At 48.6% G+C, this 23,624-nt stretch overlaps 1 protein-coding gene across 1 annotated transcript; it reads right to left on the bottom strand.

Annotated features, from left to right (window-relative positions):
• Window positions 1-1,381: 1,381 nt before the first annotated feature.
• On the bottom strand, window positions 1,382-22,958 carry sh3d21 (SH3 domain containing 21). Its single transcript, XM_067238801.1, has 17 exons — window positions 22,843-22,958; window positions 21,142-21,299; window positions 20,494-20,551; window positions 19,273-19,382; window positions 16,256-16,346; window positions 13,964-14,025; window positions 13,474-13,519; window positions 12,016-12,110; window positions 11,441-11,539; window positions 11,119-11,170; window positions 7,526-7,576; window positions 7,132-7,249; window positions 5,864-6,026; window positions 4,130-4,204; window positions 3,492-3,664; window positions 3,227-3,290; window positions 1,382-1,986 (listed from the first exon to the last, which is right to left on the bottom strand). Exons 1-17 carry the CDS (start codon window positions 22,844-22,846, stop codon window positions 1,954-1,956), a joined length of 1,452 nt encoding a protein of 483 aa, XP_067094902.1. The 5' UTR covers window positions 22,847-22,958; the 3' UTR covers window positions 1,382-1,953.
• Window positions 22,959-23,624: the final 666 nt, after the last annotated feature.

The raw sequence follows: 23,624 nt of genomic DNA, 5'->3' as shown, positions 1-23,624 counted from the left end.
CAGGAAGTACATCCACAGAGCTTGACGGACCAACGAGTCAAGGCCCAAAAATGGGAAACATCTGACACTTAGAACTGTGTCCTAGTCGGCCCTCGTCGGCCCTGGTCAGCCCTGGTGGGTCCTGGTGGCCCTGGTCGGCCCTGGTCGGCCCTGGTCGGCCCTGGTGGGTCCTGGTGGCCCTCGTCGGCCCTCGTCGGCCCTGGTCGGCCCTGGTGGGTCCTGGTGGCCCTGGTCGGCCCTCGTCGGCCCTGGTGGGTCCTGGTGGCCCTCGTCAGCCCTGCACTGTCTCTCACTGTGCCTATGTGATGTTGGACAAGTCTCATTGGACAGGTCTTATTTAGTTCCTATGTGTTCTTCTTCTATTTAGTTCTGTGTCTCTCATGAGGTCTGTGTCTCTCATGAGGTCTGTGTCTCCCATGAGGTCTGTGTCTCATGAGGTCTGTGTCTCCCATGAGGTCTGTGTCTCATGAGCTCTGTGTCTCATGAGGTCTGTGTCTCATGAGGTCTGTGTCTATCATGAGGTCTGTGTCTAATGAGGTCTGTGTCTCATGAGGTCTGTGTCTCATGAGGTCTGTGTCTCTCATGAGGTCTGTGTCTCATGAGGTCTGTGTCTCATGAGGTATGTGTCTCATGAGGTCTGTGTCTAATGAGGTCTGTGTCTCATGAGGTCTGTGTCTCTCATTAGGTCTGTGTCTCATGAGGTCTGTGTCTCTCATGAGGTCTGTGTCTCATAAGGTCTGTGTCTCTCATTAGGTCTGTGTCTCATGAGGTCTGTCTATCATGAGGTCTGTGTCTCATGAGGTATGTGCTGTTGATCCACGGTCCTGGAGGAACGTTCTTTTGTTTCTCTGTGTTTTGTACGATCTGGATATGATTGAAATGACAATAAAAGCCACTGGAACTGAACGGAAAACAACAAACACCGCTCAATTCTATCAAAAATTGAACAGCAAGGCTCGCCATATCCCAGCATTCGCTGTTTACATTCTGATGAGTCATCTTGTTCTAAGTTTGGGAGTTTAGATATCCAGTGTGAACTCTGATATGTTCTTTATACAGCTGCTGGACACAGCGCCTGCAAGCTTTTCTGGTGGAAAAATCAAAATTGTTTATTTTATTCTTGGCGTTCATTATTTTCTATTCAGTTTGACTACACAACCATTTTTAAACAATGTTGAAACAATAAATAAATGTAACACACTTCAACCTAACTTGATCACGTAAAAGATTGATTGAAAATTCTTGCAAAGGAACAAACTAACTACTGTTGCTTTCCAGTAGTAAATAAAGTCTAAAGAAGTTACAAACGTTTGTGTTACATCAGACAATAGCAGAGCAAAGGCTCCCCCTGGTGGATGAAAGAAACACTACAACTTAAAAGAACATTTCCACAACCATGTAATTCCAAAACAATGACAATGTCCACAGATGCAAGCTGCTTCATAAAAACAAAAACATTTTAAAACACAGTAGCTTTTATATACAATTGCAGTTTACAGTGTGTACAAGAATAAAGAAATTTGTGATGTTCAAAAGTAATAATTAAGTCATAGTTTTTTTTCATTATCAAAATAGTTCCACTTATGTAACTACAAAATAGTAATAAAAAAAGCCCATATTGGAAAGAAAGAAAAACATGTTACCCTCCATTCTTCCTTGGTGTGTACCATCTATCTCTTCCACAGGGGGCAGCGGACTGACCATAACAAGAACTGCAATATTAAATATCTGCTCACAGCGTCAAGGTCCAGCATTCTCTATCACTAAGCAACCAGACGGATTCTATTCCTCCGGTATCCTTAGCTACAGTTACCAGGGAGACACAGCTACTGTATCGGTCTGCGTCCCCTCCCTCTCTCCGCCTCACTTCCTGTTAGCCTCGGTCCCGTTCACCATTCCAGGGCTGGGCCCTGCAGAGCGTGAGGGCTGTGCACTGAGCGGTACCGGAGGGGGTTAATGTTTGGGCAGAAGACGTTGTACTTCCTCCTGCACAGGGAGGATTAGGGTTAGGGGTCATTAGATCACTCAGTTCCTCACATGGTTGTATGGGTGGAGGTTTAGGTGGTGGTCTAGGTTGAGCTGGTCTAGGTTGTGGTGGTGTATGTTGTGGTGGTCTATGTAGTGAATATCTAGGTTGTGGTCTAGCACAGGTCTTGTGGAGTTTATGTTGAGTTGGTCTAGGTTGTGGCCTAGGTTGTGGCCTAGGTTGTGGTCTAGGTTGTGGTCTAGGTTGTGGTCTAGGTTGTGGTCTAGGTTGTAGAGTCTATATTGAGTTGGTCTAGGTTGTGGCCTAGGTTGTGGCCTAGGTTGTGGTCTAGGTTGTGGTCTAGGTTATGGAGTCTATATTGAGTTGGTCTAGGTTGTGGTCTAGGTTGTGGTCTAGATTGTGGAGTCTATATTGAGTTGGTCTACGTTGTGGTCTACGTTGTGGTCTAGGTTGTGGTCTAGGTTGTGGAGTCTATATTGAGTTGGTCTAGGTTGTAGTCTAGGTTGTGGTCTAGGTTGTGGTCTAGGTTGCGGTCTAGGTTGTGGAGTCTATATTGAGTTGGTCTACGTTGTGGTCTAGGTTGTGGTCTAGGTTGCGGTCTAGGTTGTGGAGTCTATATTGAGTTGGTCTACGTTGTGGTCTACGTTGTGGTCTAGGTTGTGGTCTAGGTTGTGGTCTAGGTTGTGGAGTCTATATTGAGTTGGTCTAGGTTGTGGTCTAGGTTGTGGTCTAGGTTGCGGTCTAGGTTGTGGAGTCTATATTGAGTTGGTCTAGGTTGTGGTCTAGGTTGTGGTCTAGGTTGTGGAGGTCTAGGTTGTGGAGGGCTAGGTTGTGGTCTAGGTTGTGGAGTCTATATTGAGTTGGTCTAGGTTGTGGTCTAGGTTGTGGTCTCGGTTGTGGAGGTCTAGGTTGTGGAGGGCTAGGTTGTGGTCTAGGTTGTGGTCTAGGTTGTGGAGTCTATATTGAGTTGGTCTAGGTTGTGGTCTAGGTTGTGGTCTCGGTTGTGGAGGTCTAGGTTGTGGAGGGCTAGGTTGTGGTCTAGGTTGTGGTCTAGGTTGTGGTCTAGGTTGTGGAGGGCTAGGTTGTGGAGGGCTAGGTTGTGGAGGGCTAGGTTGTGGTCTAGGTTGTGGTCTAGGTTGTGGTCTAGGTTGTGGAGGTCTAGGTTGTGGTCTAGGTTGTGGTCTAGGTTGTGGTCTAGGTTGTGGTCTAGGTTGTGGAGGTCTAGGTCACCTCACTAACCTGCAGAGCTGTGCGTTTGGTCCTCTCCTCTTTCAGTTCTTCTTTCAGTTCCTCAATGTCTCGCCTGGTGAGTGAGGAGACAACAGCTTAAAAAAGACATTTACCATTTCCAGAATGATCCAGACAAGTTACAGATGCTGAGTAGTTAATTGGTTACTAAGCTGTTTTAGGCTATACCTTGAAATAATGCCAATACTTTTATTTGCTCATGATATTAAAGAAAATATGCCTATTCCATGAGTGGTCAGAAGAGGGCAGTACTCACACATGCCGTGCCTGTAGCAGTTCCAGGGCCATCCTGAGCTCTTTGACCTCAGCCTGCAGGCCATCCTGGGAAGCCCCCTCTCCCGCAGCCTTGGGCGGGGCCGGCCGGGCTGGGGGAGAGGTCCTGGGCTGGGGCTCTGCTTTAGAGCAGGTCGGTGCCAGGTTTTCTGCAACCTGCAACCACAACGACCAGCAGGTGACCAGCAGCAGAATCAGAGTCAGCTGACACATCTCCATTAGACTGGGTCAGCTGACACATCTCCACTAGACTGGGTCAGCTGACACATCTCCACTAAACTGGGTCAGCTGACACATCTCCATTAGACTGGGTCAGCTGACACATCTCCACTAGACTGGGTCAGCTGACACATCTCTACTAGACTGGGTCAGCTGACACATCTCCATTAGACTGGGTCAGCTGACACATCTCCATTAGACTGGGTCAGCTGACACATTTCCATTAGACTGGGTCAGCTGACACATCTCCATTAGACTGGGTCAGCTGACACATTTCCATTAGACTGGGTCAGCTGACACATCTCCATTAGACTGGGTCAGCTGACACATCTCCATTAGACTGGGTCAGCTGACATGCTGGATCAATTTACACAAAGAAGAAGATTAAAATAACTGTTGTACTTTAGTCTGGATCTTCTCTGTCTGGATCTTCTTGGGTGACACTGCAGCTTCTGTCAGGTCCGGGGCCCCAGGAACCTGGGGAACGACAGCAACCAATCAAACACCTCCAGGACTGCCAGCACTCACACACTTCCTGTGTCGGTCACACTTCCTGTGTCGGTCACACTTCCTGTGTCGGTCACACTTCCTGTGTCGGTCACACTTCCTGTTTGTAACACTCCCTGTATGTCAGCAACTCTTGCAAACAGCAGTGAGCAAAATTACTGCGTTCAAAGGGCTTTTACACGATTAAATCAAGTTATGTACAATTGCATTTGGCGCCACAAACACCAAAGTACAAGAATGTGTTTCATCACTAATGTTGCTACCAGGCAGTTTCTGGGAAGGACATACCTTCCTGCTTTTTTTCTTATTTTTTTTTCTTTTTTTAATGATTTTATACAACCTTCGCCAAGTAAACAAAACCTTAAATAATGGTCTGTTACCATCTTTTATTGTAATTTGTCTCAGCAAGTTAAGAAATAACTTATATGACCCAAAATACTTAAATGAATTGTATATTCTTGGGGGGCGTCAGGTGGCTGAACGGTTAGAGAATCGGGCTAGTAATCTGAAGGTTGCCAGTTCGATTCCTGGCCGTGCCAAATGACGTTGTGTCCTTGGGCAAGGCACTTCACCTTACTTGCCTCGGGGGGAATGTCCCTGTACTTAGTGTAAGTCGCTCTGGATAAGAGCGTCTGCTAAATGACTAAATGTAAATGTAAAATGTAAATGTATTCTTGGAAAGCTTATTCTACCTCAGGTGTATTTTGTCTGCAGAAACATGTAACACTGTGATAAAAACCTAATCTCTTGCATACAACTCCTTATAATAATTAGATTTTCTTCAAAATAATAATATAGGATTAGTTACTAACCAAGCATTTCGTGCAAATTAATAATTATCTTTGGATTTGAGGTTTATGTTGTTTAGTTGTAACTTGTTTAACTACATGCTCTTATGGTTATTCCTTTTGGGACTTATTTGCTTTTCACAATGTATGCTTCATGTTTTGGCTACCTGCAATGTTTGGGGCTATCACGTTGTTATGATCAGTGACCTATGCACTTTTGTAAAGCTCTCTCTTGGAAGTCGCTTTGGATAAAAGCGTCTGCTAGATGCATAAATGTAAATGCTAGTAAAACTTCCTGTCGGGAAACTCTGAAACTAGCCACGCCCCCTAGATACCTCTTAAAGAAACACACACCAATATAACCTCTGCCCGCAGGGAAACTTTGACTCACTGGAGAAAACCTGATTAGTCATTGGTGAGACAGTGCTACACTATTACTGACCTCACCTCTGGGGTGGTGGTGACTGAACAAGTTTGTATACTTTCAATATTAACATTTGATTCAATTCCAATCTTTTTAGACTCTTATTGTACATAAATAGTGTAGGTTAAGAAGTAATATGAACAATACACTCTCTCGTTCTGTCCCAGGAGGCAGATTTCCTTTCTTTCTGAAAATTGTAAATCTGTCCCCCCCCACTTCTTAATAAGGAAATTATAATCATGGTCCGCATCCTCAGTTATCCAGCTGTCCCCCACATTAGAAAACACACCTCCAGCCCTGCTCCACCCCTGCTCTGACGCCCCTCGACTGCCCCACTGATTCCAGCCTCAGAGGGGCCCAGCTTCCTGGAGGAGCTTCCTGTGCTGGCACCCCCTGGTGGTGAGGACGGGCACCTACGTGTGTGAGGGGGCCCGAGGGGGGTCTCCTCTGGGGGGGCTTGGCTCTGGTGGCCGTGGGGTGGTTCAGCTTCTCTGTAGACACGTCCACGCCATCAAACTGTTCCAGGTTGCCCTCCTCCACGGGGTTAGGGGAGGAGGGGGGAGGGAGGGCACCGTTGGGCCTGGTGCAGCAGGAGAGGAGGGGGAGGGGGAGGAGGGGGAGGAGGGGGAGGAGGGGAAGAGGGTGAAACAGAAGCATCATAAATGAGCTGAAGCTTAATAATGACTGTAGGCTGCTGTTGTGTTGTTGTTTTTACACACGTGTTTCTCGTCACAGTGAGTTCTCTGAGGGGAAGTCCAAGTGTAGCGAGGGCACAAGCAGAAAGACGCACAAAGGCGGGTGATAATAAAAGGCCTTCCGTCAAAACCACACTGTGGTTCATAGTTGGTTTCACCAACTGTGAAACCAACTATGATAAAGCGCTGTGATTTCTGTGTTCAGGCGCCTCACCCCAGCAGCAGGGGGGGCGGAGCAGGGGGGGCGGAGCCTCGTCTCATACCTGGCGGGGGTCCGCCTCAGGTGACTCCTGCCAACATGGACACTGAGTCTCTGATCCCGGGTGAAAATCACACCCTTCCATGTAAACATGGCCATGCGGTTTCCTCTGTCAGTAGTCCCTTTAACACAGGGGCGTTTTTGTTGCCTCAGTGTGTGTGTGTGTGTGTGTGTGTGTGGGGGTGCTTTTATGCATGAATGCTTCTGAGCATGTGTGCGTGCATGCGTGTGTGTGCGTGCATGTGTGGGTGTGTGCTGTACAGGAAACAGGAAATAGCTGCCTGCTGTAGTCTGTTCAGGCCCACTGTGACTCATCCTAGTTTCCAGACTAGCTCGGCGATCCTGGCATTCAGAACGCCATGGCAACCAGGGAACTCAGAGAAGGCTTTATGCGAGGGCTAGTGAAAACAAAAACAAACTGTTTCCGAAGTGTGATTTAACGGACATTCTGCTTCTTTGAACAGCAGTTTAGATCATTGAACATGTGCCCCATTCATCTGTCCTGCTGGGTGGGAGATCCTTCTGTTTGCTGAGAACATTCTAGGACCCTCTCTGAATGATGGTGTGTAGGGTAAGAGAGGGCCTCACGCATGAACAGGGGTGGATGTCATGCCGCAGCAACAAGGAACGAAGCACCAGCAACCTCATGACGGGGGAGCCGTGACAAGCTGGAGGTCCGACACAACGTCAGGGTGAGGAGAGCTGAGGCTAGGGAGAGACGCTCCACTCACCTGGGCGCAGGCTTGGCAGGCTTGTCCTTGACGGGCGGAGGAGACGGCCTGTTGATGCTGGGCAGCTTCACCTTGGTGGGGGGGTTGGCTCTTAGGTCCTTACTCTCTGCTTTCTCATCTGGACAACATAGATGAGTTAGACATAGAAGATCAACACAGTAACAACACAGTAACAGCACAGTAACAGCACAGTAACAGTACAGTAACAGCACAGTAAAAGCAGAGTAACAGCAAAGTAACAGTAACAGCACAGTAACAGCACAGTAACAGTAACAGCACCAGTAACAGCACCAGTAACAGCACCAGTAACAGCACAGTAACAGCACAGTAACAGTACAGTAAAAGTAACAGCACCAGTAACAGCACAGTAACAGCAACAGCACGGTAGTCTTACCTTTAGGCTTCGCTGGGATCCCCTTCTCCATGGCTGAAGCCTCAACCTTGACTGAAACAAGACAACAAGTGAATAAGTCATTAAAAGGTTTAACAATGATGGACATTTTTTTAAATGTATATCAGAAATATAATTGCTCGTAAAAACAACCCAAAATAGACCAGAATGTACCCTTTCTCACGTTAAAAAACTTCCTTTAGTCTCTACCAGTACACACTGGTAAACGTTATTGTGGCTCAAGTAAACAATGCTAATGTTCGTTGCTTTTATTGCGTCCTAGCTTGAGTGCGGTAACATGGGATCCCACAGCCTTGCAGCTCCCTGGAGCAGGCCAGGTCACAGCTGGGGCCAGCACTAGTACCAACATACATCCCCAGGGCCAGGCCAGACAGCAGCTGACACACACAAACACACATTCACAAACACACACGCACACAAATATGCACACACTCTCTCTCTCTCAAACAAACACACAAACACACACAAACATGCACACACTCTCTCAAACCCACACATTGCTCACACAGACCTCGTAATTGTTTAATCTTTTTTAACGTTCTTACAGGAAAACATTAAACAAACATCTCTCAGAGTTTCCGCCTATCTTGCTGACAAGTTCTAGAACACCGTGTTTGTTTGAAGCCAGTCCACCATTCCCAGGGGTCAGCAGAGATGGATTGTGGACACCTACAGTAGCCACAAACCTACAAACGAATCTCTGCGTAGCTTCTGTAGCTCCATCTAATCATTCCAGTCAAACGCTCAGACCCTGGGCGGCACTGGCACCCAAACACACAGCAGCCTTGTGAAGGAGTGAGTTTCACACCTTCCCAGCAGAGAAACACCTGAACCGTGAACCCTACCTGTGGTCTTTAAACCTTCAGTCCAACCATCCACAGACCAGAGAGAGAGCAGCTCCTTGGCCCGTCTGTGAACACAACCCAGACAAGACCTCTCTTTGGGCTCCGCCCTCCGCTTCCTCCAAGACGCCTGGTCACATGACCAGCCCCCCCACCCCCCCTGCCTTCCACCCACACCATGGTCTACGACTTCCTGTGACATTTCCCTAGTGAGCGTGAAAATAGAGGGATGGGAATCCTGGGGAAATGATTTTGTAGTTACTGCAGTCTCCTGAAGAACTTTTCAGGGAACAAATCTCTACATATATGTGTCATGTAGAATATGGAACTGGGAGGCTGAAGTTACAGTAAGACTTTCTGTCGTTAAACTGTAGATCTTTGGATGAAGAAGCATCAAATAAAAGAGGTTTCTACGAAACACAGAGACTGATAAAGTTCACAAAACCGCTAGCAGCTAACCAAACAGCAAGTTACCTAATAAGCACTTCACCAATTCAAACATAAGCAGAAATGTGTGTATGTCTAAGTGTTGGTGTGTGTGTGTGTGTGTTCAGGCAGGATTTGGAGTGTTGTAGATGAAACTGTTCTGCCACCACATCCTCCTCAGGGCTGAAAGCCTCCTGATATGAGCTCCTCATCCTCTTGCAGCAGCAGTCTCTCACACATCCTCTATCTCTCTATTTCAGATGATCTAGAGGGACCCTTTCACCAACAACACTGCACCCGTCCTTCACAAAAGGTCACATTCAGAAAAACACTTTAGGAGATAGCCTTCGTATGGGACTATTTTAAGCCTGGCCAGCCTCTGACATCTCTGAAGAGCATCTGCTAACAGAGAGCCTAGCACGCTAGCTAAACGTGACGAATTCCCTCTGACATCTCTGAAGAGCATCAGCTAACAGAGAGCCTAGCACGCTAGCTAAACGTGACGAGTTCCCTCTGACATCTCTGAAGAGCATCAGCTAACAGAGAGCCTAGCACGCTAGCTAAACGTGACGAGTTCCCTCTGACATCTCTGACGAGCATCAGCTAACAGAGAGCCTAGCACGCTAGCTAAACGTGACGAGTTCCCTCTGACATCTCTGAAGAGCATCTGCTAACAGAGAGCCTAGCACGCTAGCTAAACGTGACGAGTTCCCTCTGACATCTCTGAAGAGCATCAGCTAACAGAGAGCCTAGCACGCTAGCTAAACGTGACGAGTTCCCTCTGACATCTCTGAAGAGCATCAGCTAACAGAGAGCCTAGCACGCTAGCTAAACGTGAAGAGCATCAGCTAACAGAGAGCCTAGCACGCTAGCTAAACGTGACGAGTCCCGGCTGACAGATCTGACTTTGTGACGGAACAAAACTAGTGCATCCTCGACAAAACATGACAAATGTTTGCCTCACACTATCGTCCTCTACTGGGGTTACATAAGCTCTCAAGACATCTGAATTGCGCAAGGTCAAAAGAACAATGGATGGCGGTTTTGGTCATAAAACCTCAGTGTGGTTTTGTGTGATGGCAAGCCAACCCGCTATCAGAACAAGCTATTATTAGACAGCACGGCAGATCCACGTATTGAAGCATGATGTTCTTCTAGGGATCGTGCTCTCAAGCTTCTACTTACATCAGGGAGCCACGTCGGCCAAAACATCACACACTAACAGAGCAATGCAGATATGAAGACTGACAGCCTTCCAAACTGATAGTGCTGATTGTGCAGCAGTTCCAACCATGTTCAGTCACACGCTACATGCTACACGCTGCACGCTACACGCTACAAGCTACACGCTACACGCTACAGGCCTGTTCACTCTGCTCAAACCTTATCCAACAAGCACCAACAAGCACCAAACATTCTCTTGTTGGCTGTTGGGTTTAGAAGGGTTTGGAAAGACAATAGTGTCATTTCACATTGTCCCAACAAACACCAAGAGGCAAATCACACCAAACCAACACACCACTATCCACTCTCTATCACTCTGCTATCCGCCTTGCCACTAACGCCCCTTCCCACGCGCACCTCTGTACTCTTTACTCCCTGGTCAACTGGCCCTCACTTCACACCCATCGTAATATTCACTGGCTTATCCTCATCTACAAGACCCTTCTTCACCGGACACCCCCCTACCTGGCTCACCTGCTGCATCCGCTTCCTGTCACACACAACACCCGGTCCTCTCTCTACTTCCAGTTAAAAATTCCCAAACACAAATCCATCCTAGGGCTAGCATCATTTCAGTCCGCTGCCGCCTCTGACTGGAATGCTCTGCAAAAACATCTCAAACTGGACACATTCATTTCCATCCCTGCCTTCAAAAAAAAAATTTCACTCATCCTCACCGATTTCTGTAAATGCTCTCTCACCTGTTAACCCCTCCCCTTAGTATTTGTTGTCCTATTCATCCCCATGGTCTGTCTGTATGATCTGTTGCCAACTGTTTAGTTTAGTCCTACTGTTGCACCAATGTTGCCTTGTCTGTTTCTCACCTGCCTGTATCCTCTGTTCATTCCTGCCAGTCAGTCTATGTCTTGATTGTGGTTGTACAGTATTTTGACAGTATGACAGTATTTTGGTGTTTAAAGTCAAGGAATGGTTGGTCTTTACTAGCCACAGTGATATCAACCCCTCAGCTTCCAACCAGGGTGAACAGTAAGAACAATTATAATACTGTGCAACAATGCATTGGCTGTCACTGCCACTTCCTGTCGTAGTGGTTGTTTTGATTTTACAGGAAGTAGGTCTCACCTGATCGTCTCTCTGTGCCTTTCCGAACCGGCGGGAGGCTGGTAGACCCGGACTGCAAGAGAAGAAATAACACACACACACTACAGATTAACAACTCAGATTCTGTTCTCAGAGACATCTCCCAGACTTCAGCAGCTACAGATGAAAAGGTTTACAACCTGATCTGTCGAGTAAATAACCGATAATAATTTATAATAATTACTGGAAGATGCGTCCTTGGCTTCATAACCTTTAGCAAAAAAGAAATTAAAATGAAAAATCCCTAGGAATGCGGGAAGTTCTCTGTGAATTCTGATAAAAACAACTTCCCAGATCCACTCACTTGAAGCGTGTCAGTTGGTATCACCATGACGAAGTTGTCAGGGAAGAAACCGCGGTGTCCGTTCAGCTCTCCCTCCCACCACCCCTCGTCCTCCGTGTCCTGCCGGGGGCACATGAGAGGGAATAATGAGCGCCTGGGAGAACCGCACTGTGTCCATGGCAAGCCGACATCTCTGCGTGACGGGTCATCACAAGGCCACGGGAAACACAGTTGATCGCAGCTGTAGATATCGTGACGTCTTCAAAAGCTCTCTACGGAAAATCGTTTTTTCCCCCACTGATAACATCAATTGTTTCTGATTTCGACAGTTGCTCTATTCCATGTAATTGGACTTTGCTGCGTCATACAGTAGATTGTGTCTGTCATCCTCCCGTCAAAGTTTCCTATGAGATAAGAGAGCCACGGCGTCGGCAGCTCAGAGACTAGAAGGCCTGTGAGGTCACGGCCGCCTCGTTAGTCTCTGCGTTAGCATGTTGTAATGAAATGACTTCAGGAAGCTGTGTCAGGAGAAGAGATGGAGGAACACGGGCTGAAGACTGTTGGACAGGAGGACGCAAACTTAGAACGTCTCAAACCTTGGAGATGATCGTAACCATGTCGCCCTTCTGGAGCGACAGCTCATCGTCCGTCAGCGCAGAGTAGTCGAACATGACCTGGCAGCATTCCTTCACTGCAGGGAGGCAGAGCGGGGAGAGCAGAGAGACAGTAGAAGGCGTGAATGGAATGGGTGTTTCTGCTGAACCAGGTTATTACTGAAATGCCCTTCTAATGATGTGTCTAAAAGTGATGGAATGATTCTTTTGTCATGAGTCGTTTGGAACAATTGTCCTGGCAGGCTTAAACCCTCATCTATGTATGACTGGAGTTAGTGTTTGTGTCTGCACTGAGATTCCACTGGAAAGACTTGACCTCTGACTTGACCTCTGACTTGACCTCCGACATAATCCCTGACGTGGAGTCAAGGTAAGAGTTAGTATTTCTGTGTGTCCACGCCCGGAAAGCCCTCGGGTTCAAAACGATGTCAGTCTCTGTCACAACAACAATGAGCTGTCGTCTGCATAGACCATGCAGGACGTTTGTTCTAGAAATAGCCTTCCAGAACCAGGTGAGCGGAAGGTGTGTAGGGTGCTGTGCTGTGTGTGAGGGGGCAGTGAGATCAGCCTGGGGGGTGTGTAGGGTGCTGTGCTGTGTGTGAGGGGGCAGTGAGAGCAGCCTGGGGGGTGTGTAGGGTGCTGTGCTGTGTGTGAGGGGGCAGTGAGATCAGCCTGGGGGGTGTGTAGGGTGCTGTGCTGTGTGTGAGGGGGCAGTGAGAGCAGCCTGGGGGGTGTGTAGGGTGCTGTGCTGTGTGTGAGGGGGCAGTGAGATCAGCCTGGGGGGTGTGTAGGGTGCTGTGTGTGAGGGGGCAGTGAGAGCAGCCTGGGGGGTGTGTAGGGTGCTGTGCTGTGTGTGAGGGGGCAGTGAGAGCAGCCTGGGGGGTGTGTAGGGTGCTGTGCTGTGTGTGAGGGGGCAGTGAGATCAGCCTGGGGGGTGTGTAGGGTGCTGTGCTGTGTGTGAGGGGGCAGTGAGAGCAGCCTGGGGGGTGTGTAGGGTGCTGTGCTGTGTGTGAGGGGGCAGTGAGAGCAGCCTGGGGGGTGTGTAGGGTGCTGTGCTGTGTGTGAGAGGGCAGTGAGAGCAGCCTGGGGGGTGTGTAGGGTGCTGTGTGTGAGGGGGCAGTGAGAGCAGCCTGGAGGGTGTGTAGGGTGCTGTGCTGTGTGTGAGGGGGCAGTGAGAGCAGCCTGGGGGGTGTGTAGGGTGCTGTGCTGTGTGTGAGGGGGCAGTGAGAGCAGCCTGGGGGGTGTGTAGGGTGCTGTGTGTGAGGGGGCAGTGAGAGCAGCCTGGGGGGTGTGTAGGGTGCTGTGCTGTGTGTGAGGGGGCAGTGAGAGCAGCCTGGAGGGTGTGTAGGGTGCTGTGCTGTGTGTGAGGGGGCAGTGAGAGCAGCCTGGAGGGTGGCTGTTGGGGGCCTTCTGACAGCAACATGAGATGCGTGGACTCACCGTTCTTCGTCTTGTTCCTAACGCTGGTCCTCTGAGACAGCTTGTTCTGCTCAAAAACACAGAACACGTACGTATAGTAAACAACCTTCGACAACACTTGTGGTTAATACGTTGTGGTTACCTTAACTACCGTGCAACTAAATGGCAGTACCCGTAGTAAAAACATTGTAGTTACATAGGAACTGCTATGTAATAACTACTGTACACTGACAGTTAAGCTGTGCGCATTATACTTATAACATATTGGTATGGGAGAGGCTGGGCTTCCCAGGGATAAGTGGATGTCAATACTGATCTTGTTTTGGTGACGCAACCTTCAACTGACACTTTCAAAATCCATACCATTAACACTTCACACCATTAAATTACATTTAGGAATTCTTATGAACCTCCAATGTTCACACTATAGGTACTGATAGTCGCATGAAGTTAATGCAACCTGAATGTAAAGTTTTGCCCATGCTTCCAGTGGCAGCGATCTGAACTGTACCTCTTTACTGAAGACTGCGTCGGAGAGCTTCGGCCTGGGCCGGCCCTCGTTCTGCTTCACATCTGCAACACATCCACCAGAGTCAGTCCTGTCCATCTGGACCAGCAGTGAGGGTACAGTACTCTGCTATGAGGAGAACACGGATCACTCAGATCAGGATCCGCTCTGTGAAGCTGTCAGTCCTCACAAGAACCAAGAGCAGCTCTCAGCCGTACGGTGTGTGAGCAGGTGTGTGAGCAGGTGGAACTGAGTTGAACTGGTTTAACTCACTCCTCAGTATGGATACCGGCCCCACCCGCACCATCGAAGAGCGAGCTGCTTGATGGTGCGGCTGGTTAAAGCGCTGTTTATATCAAAGGTACCAAGTTCAAACCTCAGTGTGGGGAGGATCGGGGGGGACGAGTTCAAACCTCAGTGTGGGGAGGATCGGGAGGACGAGTTCAAACCTCAGTGTGGGGAGGATCGGGAGGACGAGTTCAAACCTCAGTGTGGGGAGGATCGGGAGGACGAGTTCAAACCTCAGTGTGGGGAGGATCGGGAGGACGAGTTCAAACCTCAGTGTGGGGAGGATCGGGAGGGCGAGTTCAAACCTCAGTGTGGGGAGGATCGGGAGGACGAGTTCAAACCTCAGTGTGGGGAGGATCGGGAGGACGAGTTCAAACCTCAGTGTGGGGAGGATCGGGAGGGAAGAGTTCAAACCTCAGTGTGGGGAGGATCGGGAGGGAAGAGTTCAAACCTCAGTGTGGGGAGGATCGGGAGGACGAGTTCAAACCTCAGTGTGGGGAGGATCGGGAGGACGAGTTCAAACCTCAGTGTGGGGAGGATCGGGAGGACGAGTTCAAACCTCAGTGTGGGGAGGATCGGGAGGGAAGAGTTCAAACCTCAGTGTGGGGAGGATCGGGAGGGAAGAGTTCAAACCTCAGTGTGGGGAGGATCGGGGGGGACGAGTTCAAACCTCAGTGTGGGGAGGATCGGGAGGACGAGTTCAAACCTCAGTGTGGGGAGGATCGGGAGGACGAGTTCAAACCTCAGTGTGGGGAGGATCGGGAGGACGAGTTCAAACCTCAGTGTGGGGAGGATCGGGAGGACGAGTTCAAACCTCAGTGTGGGGAGGATCGGGAGGGCGAGTTCAAACCTCAGTGTGGGGAGGATCGGGAGGACGAGTTCAAACCTCAGTGTGGGGAGGATCGGGAGGACGAGTTCAAACCTCAGTGTGGGGAGGATCGGGAGGGAAGAGTTCAAACCTCAGTGTGGGGAGGATCGGGAGGGAAGAGTTCAAACCTCAGTGTGGGGAGGATCGGGAGGACGAGTTCAAACCTCAGTGTGGGGAGGATCGGGAGGACGAGTTCAAACCTCAGTGTGGGGAGGATCGGGAGGACGAGTTCAAACCTCAGTGTGGGGAGGATCGGGAGGGAAGAGTTCAAACCTCAGTGTGGGGAGGATCGGGAGGGAAGAGTTCAAACCTCAGTGTGGGGAGGATCGGGAGGACGAGTTCAAACCTCAGTGTGGGGAGGATCGGGAGGACGAGTTCAAACCTCAGTGTGGGGAGGATCGGGGGGGAAGAGTTCAAACCTCAGTGTGGGGAGGATCGGGAGGGAAGAGTTCAAACCTCAGTGTGGGGAGGATCGGGAGGACGAGTTCAAACCTCAGTGTGGGGAGGATCGGGAGGGAAGAGTTCAAACCTCAGTGTGGGGAGGATCGGGAGGACGAGTTCAAACCTCAGTGTGGGGAGGATCGGGGGGGAAGAGTTCAAACCTCAGTGTGGGGAGGATCGGGAGGGAAGAGTTCAAACCTCAGTGTGGGGAGGATCGGGAGGACGAGTTCAAACCTCAGTGTGGGGAGGATCGGGAGGGAAGAGTTCAAACCTCAGTGTGGGGAGGATCGGGGGGGAAGAGTTCAAACCTCAGTGTGGGGAGGATCGGGAGGGAAGAGTTCAAACCTCAGTGTGGGGAGGATCGGGGGGGAAGAGTTCAAACCGCAGTGTGGGGAGGATCGGGGGGGAAGAGTTCAAACCTCAGTGTGGGGAGGATCGGGGGGGAAGAGTTCAAACCTCAGTGTGGGGAGGATCGGGAGGGAAGTGACCGCAGAGCGACACGACTACGCCGGTTATGCAGGGGCCTAGGTTTCATCACTCACCGTTGAAAATGTCAAATCTGTCCCTCCCACTTTATATGAATAAAATCATATTTAACGGCCGCATCGTCAGTTATTAAAACAGCTGTTCCACCCACATTTGAAAACAAGCCCACGTTCCTGGTGTGGCGGCTGTGTGGACACTGGGACGAGACGCACCTTTCGGAGAGACGAAGATCTCTTTGACGAAATTGGAGGGAAACGCTCCAATTCGGCCGTCTTTCATCCCCATCCACCAGCCATCCTCGATCTGCAGAGCACGGGACAGGAAGCACCACAGGCGGAGGAACACACACCAGGGACAGGCCAAGAGAGGAGAAGGAGGAGGCGGAAGAGAGGAGGAGGTGGAGGGGGAGAGAGGAGGAGGAGGGAGAGAGGAGGAGGGAGAGGGGGAGAGAGGAGGAGGAGGGAGAGAGGAGGAGGAGGAGGGGGAAAGGAGGAGGAGGGAGAGAGGAGGAGGAGGAGGGGGGGGAGGAGGAGGGGGAGAGAGGAGGAGGAAGGGGAAAGGAGGAAGAGGAGGGGGAGAGAGGAGGAGGGGGAGGAGGAAGAGGAGGAGGAGGAGGGAGAGGAGGGAAGAGGGAGAAATGGGAGGATCATTTTAAAGGTCAACAGTTGATGTTTTTCTGTTCATCTCCTGAAAGGAAGCGGCCTGCATTTCAGCAGCCAGCAGCAGATTAGGACGCAAAACATCAACATTGGAGCTTTTACTCAGAAATTATGAGGACTCTCGATGAGATAACTTGACAGGCGCAAACGTGTTGAGAACTGGTCTCACCAGTTCCCTGTCACACTTCACAAGGTTTCTAAAGAACATTCCAGAATGGCTCTCTTACCTTGACAAAGAATATGAGAACCGGGTTCAGTTCTATTTATAGCAACGTATGCCTGTCAATCTGATACTTACATAACCCAAGCACATTCATTCCATGCATTCATTGTCAGCATTGGCACTGCAGTACTGTATTTGTGTTAGACTGTATGTTTAGTCTAAAACACCGACAGTGTGAACCACAGATTGAGGGAAGGTATTATTTATAATAATGTTCATAAATAATGTATTTGACAGTCTACGACTTCTCTAATATCTGGACGTGTATGTCTTAGTGGTTAAAGCATTTGACTGAAGATCAAGAGGTCACAGGCTCATATTCCCCACTGTGATTTGAATAAAAATGTCTGCTAGTGTAGAATTAAACATCCCTGTAGCTAGTTAGCGTGTGTCTGTCTCAGGTAGAGAGAGGACAGGCTGTAGCTAGTTAACATTTGTCTCAGGTAGAGAGAGGACAGGCTGTAGCTAGTTAGCATGTGTCTCAGGTACAGAGATGACAGGCTGTAGCTAGTTAGCATGTGTCTCAGGTACAGAGATGACAGGCTGTAGCTAGTTAGCATGTGTCTCAGGTACAGAGATGACAGGCTGTAGCTAGTTAGCATGTGTCTCAGGTACAGAGATGACAGGCTGTAGCTAGTTAGCAGGTGTCTCAGGTAGAGAGAGGACAGGCTGTAGCTAGTTAACATTTGTCTCAGGTAGAGAGAGGACAGGCTGTAGCTAGTTAGCATGTGTCTCAGGTACAGAGATGACAGGCTGTAGCTAGTTAGCATGTGTCTCAGGTACAGAGATGACAGGCTGTAGCTAGTTAGCATGTGTCTCAGGTACAGAGATGACAGGCTGTAGCTAGTTAGCATGTGTCTCAGGTACAGAGATGACAGGCTGTAGCTAGTTAGCAGGCGTCTCAGGTAGAGAGAGGACAGGCTGTAGCTAGTTAGCAGGTGTCTCAGGTACAGAGGATATGACAGGCTGTAGCTAGTTAGCATGTGTCTGTCAGGTAGAGAGGACAGGCAGTAGCTAGTTAGCATGTGTCTCAGGTACAGAGGAGATGACAGGCTGTAGCTAGTTAGCAGGTGTCTCAGGTAGAGAGAGGACAGGCTGTAGCTAGTTAGCAGGTGTCTCAGGTAGAGAGGATATGACAGGCTGTAGCTAGTTAGCATGTGTCTCAGGTACAGAGGAGATGACAGGCTGTAGCTAGTTAGCATGTGTCTCAGGTAGAGAGAGGACAGGCTATAGCTAGTTAGCATGTGTCTCAGATACAGAGGAGATGACAGGCTGTAGCTAGTTAGCATGTGTCTCAGGTAGAGAGAGAATAGGCTGTAGCTAGTTAGCATGTGTCTCAGGTAGGTGAAACATTGAACTCCTTTTACATTTAGTCATTTAGCAGACGCTCTTATCCAGAGCGACTTACAGTAAGTACAGGGACATTCCCCCGAGGCAAGTAGGGTGTAGTGCCTTGCCCAAGGACACAACGTCATTTTGCCTGGCTGGGAATCGAACTGGCAACCTTCAGATTACTAGCCCGACTCCCTCACCACTCAGCCATCTGACTCCCGGTAGAGAGAGGATAGGCTGTAGCTAGTTAGCATGTTTCTCAGGTAGAGAGAAGACAGGCTGTAGCTAGTTAACATGTGTCTCAGGTACAGAGGAGATGACAGGCTGTAGCTAGTTAGCATGTGTCTCAGGTAGAGAGAGGACAGGCTTTAGCTAGTTAGCATGTGTCTCAGGTAGAGAGAGGATAGGCTGTAGCTAGTTAGCATGTGTCTCAGGTAGAGAGAGGACAGGCTTTAGCTAGTTAGCATGTGTCTCAGGTAGAGAGAGGATAGGCTGTAGCTAGTTAGCATGTGTCTCAGATACAGAGGAGATGACAGGCTGTAGCTAGTTAGCATGTGTCTCAGGTAGAGAGAGGATAGGCTGTAGCTAGTTAGCATGTGTGTCAGGTAGAGAGAGGATAGGCTGTAGCTAGTTAGCATGTGTCTCAGGTAGAGAGAGGATAGGCTGTAGCTAGTTAGCATGTGTCTCAGGTAGAGAGAGGATAGGCTGTAGCTAGTTAGCATGTGTCTCAGGTAGAGAGAGGATAGGCTGTAGCTAGTTAGCATGTGTCTCAGATACAGAGGAGATGACAGGCTGTAGCTAGTTAGCATGTGTCTCAGGTAGAGAGAGGATAGGCTGTAGCTAGTTAGCATGTGTGTCAGGTAGAGAGAGGATAGGCTGTAGCTAGTTAGCATGTGTCTCAGGTAGAGAGAGGATAGGCTGTAGCTAGTTAGCATGTGTCTCAGGTAGAGAGAGGATAGGCTGTAGCTAGTTAGCATGTGTCTCAGGTACAGGGGAGATGGCAGCAGCACTTCACCTCTCTCAAGATCTCCACGGTCTCCCCGACAACCAGTTCCAGCTCATCCTCGTTCAGCTGACTGTAGGGGAAGGCCACTTCACATTTCCTGGACTGCTTTGTCACCTTGGCTGCAGAAAAACAGACATTTCTCAAACATGGTCGTTAGACCCAAACAGCTCCAGTGTTGGTGGTAATGGACTAACACAATGACATGTGGTATTATCTTGATGAAACACCTCAGAATGTCTGTTCTAACTAATGACTCATTCAGAGACACTCTGAGGTCTAACTGAGCGCTCTGAGGGCTAACTGAATGCTCTGAGATGATACAGATTGCAACCCCTCCATGTTCAGCTTCTGATGCATTGACTTCTCCAAAGCTACTCTTCTGTTCAGTAACAGTGGGCACGCAGTACTCTTTACATGTCGCTCTTTCAGACGTTGTAAACAAACTCGGTAACACTTTAGATCCAGGGTGTTCTGTAACCATTAGGTAATAGGCCTTAGTAAGTCTTATTAACACATTTCAATGTTAGTAAACATCTTATAAGGGCCTTATTACTTATTAACCAACACTTATCTTACAATAACACTAAAACTAACCCTTGCTCTAACCCTTACTAATATTATTAACGCTTATATTGTCTTAATTAGGGGTCAGGTGGCTGAGCGGTTAGGGAATCGGGCTAGTAATCTAAAGGTTGCCAGTTCCATTCCCGGCCGCGCAAAATGACGTTGTGTCCTTGGGCAAGGCACTTCACCATACTTGCCTCGGGGGGAATGTCCCTGTACTTACTGTAAGTCGCTCTGGATAAGAGCGTCTGCTAAATGACTAAAAGTAAATGTAATAACACACATGAATGTTAATGAGCATCTTATAACGGCCTTATTACCTAGTAACTCATTCTTATTACAAACACCTGGTTTTAAAGTGTTACCAGAAACTCTCTGGATGACAGGCAGTCTGACCAGAAGAGCTCTAACTAATCACATTTTTTTAACTTGTTGACAAAAGGGGGTGTAACTTCAAAACCTCTTTGATTTTCTTGACTGTGAGCAGTGGTATTGTGAGGCTGACAAACACATCTAGGTTTAACTCTGGTAGAGACACACTGAATGAGGACTGGAAATACTACTGAGTAATTGATGTATAATAATGGGTACTTTATACTGTATATGATAATGGGTACTTTTAAACGGTAAAAAGGTGATGTTAAGAGATTAGAAACACAAACATACATTTCCTTAAACTCCTTGGTTCTCTTTTGGTGTCTCCAATCAGATACACTGGGACCTCCTGATTGGACAAGAAAACGTGATAAGACACACAACACATGCAAACACACACACACAGAAACTCCACGCACACAAACACATTCTGTGAAAAAAACCCAGCGTGAACACACACACACACGAATACCTCTCCACACACACACACGAATACCTCTCCACACACACACACGAGTACATCTCCACACACACACACACACACACGAGTACATCTCCACACACACACACACACACACACACACAAGTACATCTCCACACACACACACGAGTACATCTCCACACACACACACAAGTACATCTCCACACACACACACACACACACACACCACACGCACACACACACGAGTACATCTCCACACACACACACACACACACACAAGTACATTTCCACACACACACGCAAGTACATCTCCACACACACACACACACAAGTACATCTCCACACACACACACAAGTAAATCTCCACACACACACACACACAAGTACATCTCCACACACACACACACACACACACGAGTACATCTCCACACACACACACAAACACACACGAGTAAATTTCCACACACACGAGTACAGGGAGCAGTGGTGACAGAGACCTTGACAAAGTTGGCCGGGAAGATCCCTTTCTTCCCCTTCAGCTCCCCCTCCAGCCAGCCCTCCTCGCCCGCCTTGGTCACCTTCTTCACCACCTCGCCAGCGCGCACCGTCATCTCATCCCCCATGGTGCCCTCGAAGTCAATCAGCACCAGCACCTCTGCAACACACCGTAACCATAAGACACGTGACTGGACAGGTCACCATAGAGATACGTGACTGGACAGGTCACCATAGAGATACGTGACTGGACAGGTCACCATAGAGATACGTGACTGGACAGGTCACCATAGAGACACGTGACTGGACAGGTCACCATAGAGACACGTGACTGGACAGGTCACCATAGAGACACGTGACTGGACAGGTCACCCATGGAGACACATCGTTACTGGAAAGGTAACCGTGGAGACACAACAGTACTGGGCAGTGTGATGGGTGTTTGAGATGTTCCTCCGGAAACAAGCGTTGTGCTGTGACATTGTCTTCAGTCTGTTCTGATCATTGTTGCTCTGATGTGACTATCTCATGATGAAGACCACTGTCTCTCCTAATGTGATTAACTTGTCACAAAGAGAACCACAGTTAAACATCTGCTCACGTCCCAAGTCCAATGATGGTTCAAAAAGACTGAAAGAATCCTTGTTCCATTGAGAGACACCCAGAGCTGGGTGGAAATGTGTTTGAACATTGACATTAAAGTAGTCCTCAAGTCATATTGTCATTTGAGGCCTTATCGTTCACATTTTGAAATAGAAAGTAAGTAGAAATAGCATGCTGTGTTAATATTTCTGCAAAAAACGGTAACCCATGGTGTTACAACAATGTAAAGGTGGTGAAACAGCTAAGGGCAAAAACTTTTATTCAAGCAACCATAACATCGTTGGTTGAGTAAGTGCAGGAATAAATCTTCCGTAGACTCCATGGCAGATGTGTCCCAGCATCCAGTGAGAAGCTGGTCTTGTCTGAGCATGTCTGGGAGTGCTGCAGGTATGTGCAGCTGGAGGACACAACCTGACACTACAGACAGAACACTTAGGTTCTGTCTCACGGCTGTTGTGTTGGGCTGGCAGGACACGTAAGTCCTACAAGAGGAATGGTATTGTTGTGCGTCAGATCTCAGTTTTACCCTGTCTGAACAAACCCACTTGGACGTCTGTTGCAAACTCCTTTTGTGAATCACAATACAGTGAGCTTATGTGGCATATTTGTTAAGGCTTAGCTCGTAAGGTACAACACTGGACTGACAGAGATGACAGGTCAGTCCAAAGGTTGGGGGCCAACATTGACCTACTTTTACAGTAAAACAGAATTGGTCATTGTGAGGTGTTACACCTCGCGAGACAGTAGGTACACGTCTACAAACACCATGTTTGAATAACAACAACAAACATATTATTTCTACGGTTCTGCGCTGGCCTGCACTGAAACATGACCCGACAGACACACACAGTGAAACCACACGCAGGTTTCATGTCAATACTCCACCCTCGTTTACAACTCACAGACCAAAGTCATGTGTTCAATTAAAGGGTGTCTGAGCTAAAGCTACCACAGACTCAGTTTAGACTCGAGTGAAAATAGTTTCTTGAGATTGCGACAGCTTTTTAAAACAAATGCTAATTCCATCGCCGCTGACAGAAAAAGGCCAGACATTGTGGAAGTGGCTCAAACACAGCCCTGCGAGGGACCATTACACTCACCCATGACTTGTTAGTCAGCTGTACTGTCAGCAGAGCTTGGCTGGATAGTTCTTCCTTCCAGAGCACACAGGCAGACCTCCACACAGAGCAGTGAGCGAGAGACACTGTTGCCTGAGATTCTGACACTGTGCTACAGGAGAGGGGCACGCCTCCTCAGCACAGATTAACATTGGTAACTTTTCTCTGGGTAGTAATGACAAGTCAACAAACAATAGTTGGATGAGTCACTGAGACTAAGAGAGAGAGAGAGAGAGAGAGAGAGAGAGAGAGAGAGAGAGAGAGAGAGAGAGAGAGAGAGAGAGAGAGAGAGAGAGAAGGGGGAAATCAGAGAGAGAGAGAGAGAGAGAGAGAAGGGGAAGACAGAGAGAGAAAGGAAAGAAGAGAGAGAGAAGATAGAGCGATAATGAGAAAGGGTGAAGAAAGAGAGAGGGCTAACAGGTGGAACAGGTTTCCAATGGAAGAACACTGTCAAAACAGGAGTGACGAATCATTTCAAACAGACACTAAAGTGGATGTTATCAGGATTTTGAACTAAAGCATGTATGTGTTTGGGAATTGTTCAGCTGAGGAAACCCATTGCAGGACACTGAAAGACTGAGTCTTACATGGCAGAGATGAATGTGCTTGACTGAACATGAAAACCCCTGATATGTAGGAACAGGCCAGTGCAGATGAAGGAATTGCGTAACCGTGCAGGATGGGAGGAGGGGTATGGAGGCAGAGAGCCGGGGGTAGTGTCATACTAATGTCAGGTTGAGCAACAGGTCAAAGGTCTTCATGAC

This window comes from Osmerus mordax, chromosome 6 (genome assembly GCF_038355195.1).
Source record: "Osmerus mordax isolate fOsmMor3 chromosome 6, fOsmMor3.pri, whole genome shotgun sequence".
NCBI lineage: Eukaryota > Metazoa > Chordata > Actinopteri > Osmeriformes > Osmeridae > Osmerus > Osmerus mordax.
Note: the sequence above shows the minus strand (reverse complement) of the source record. Positions and strands in the feature narration are given on the sequence as shown.

What these genes read in the sequence shown, in the direction of transcription:
- sh3d21 (XM_067238801.1), bottom strand. An exon ending in CCGTGGAGATCTTGAGAGAG is followed by an intron (nt 16,347 to 19,272) that starts GTGAAGTGCTGC and finishes CGTGCTCTGCAG; the next exon opens with ATCGAGGATGGCTGGTGGAT. An exon ending in CTGCTACAGGCACGGCATGT is followed by an intron (nt 3,291 to 3,491) that starts GTGAGTACTGCC and finishes CTCACTCACCAG; the next exon opens with GCGAGACATTGAGGAACTGA.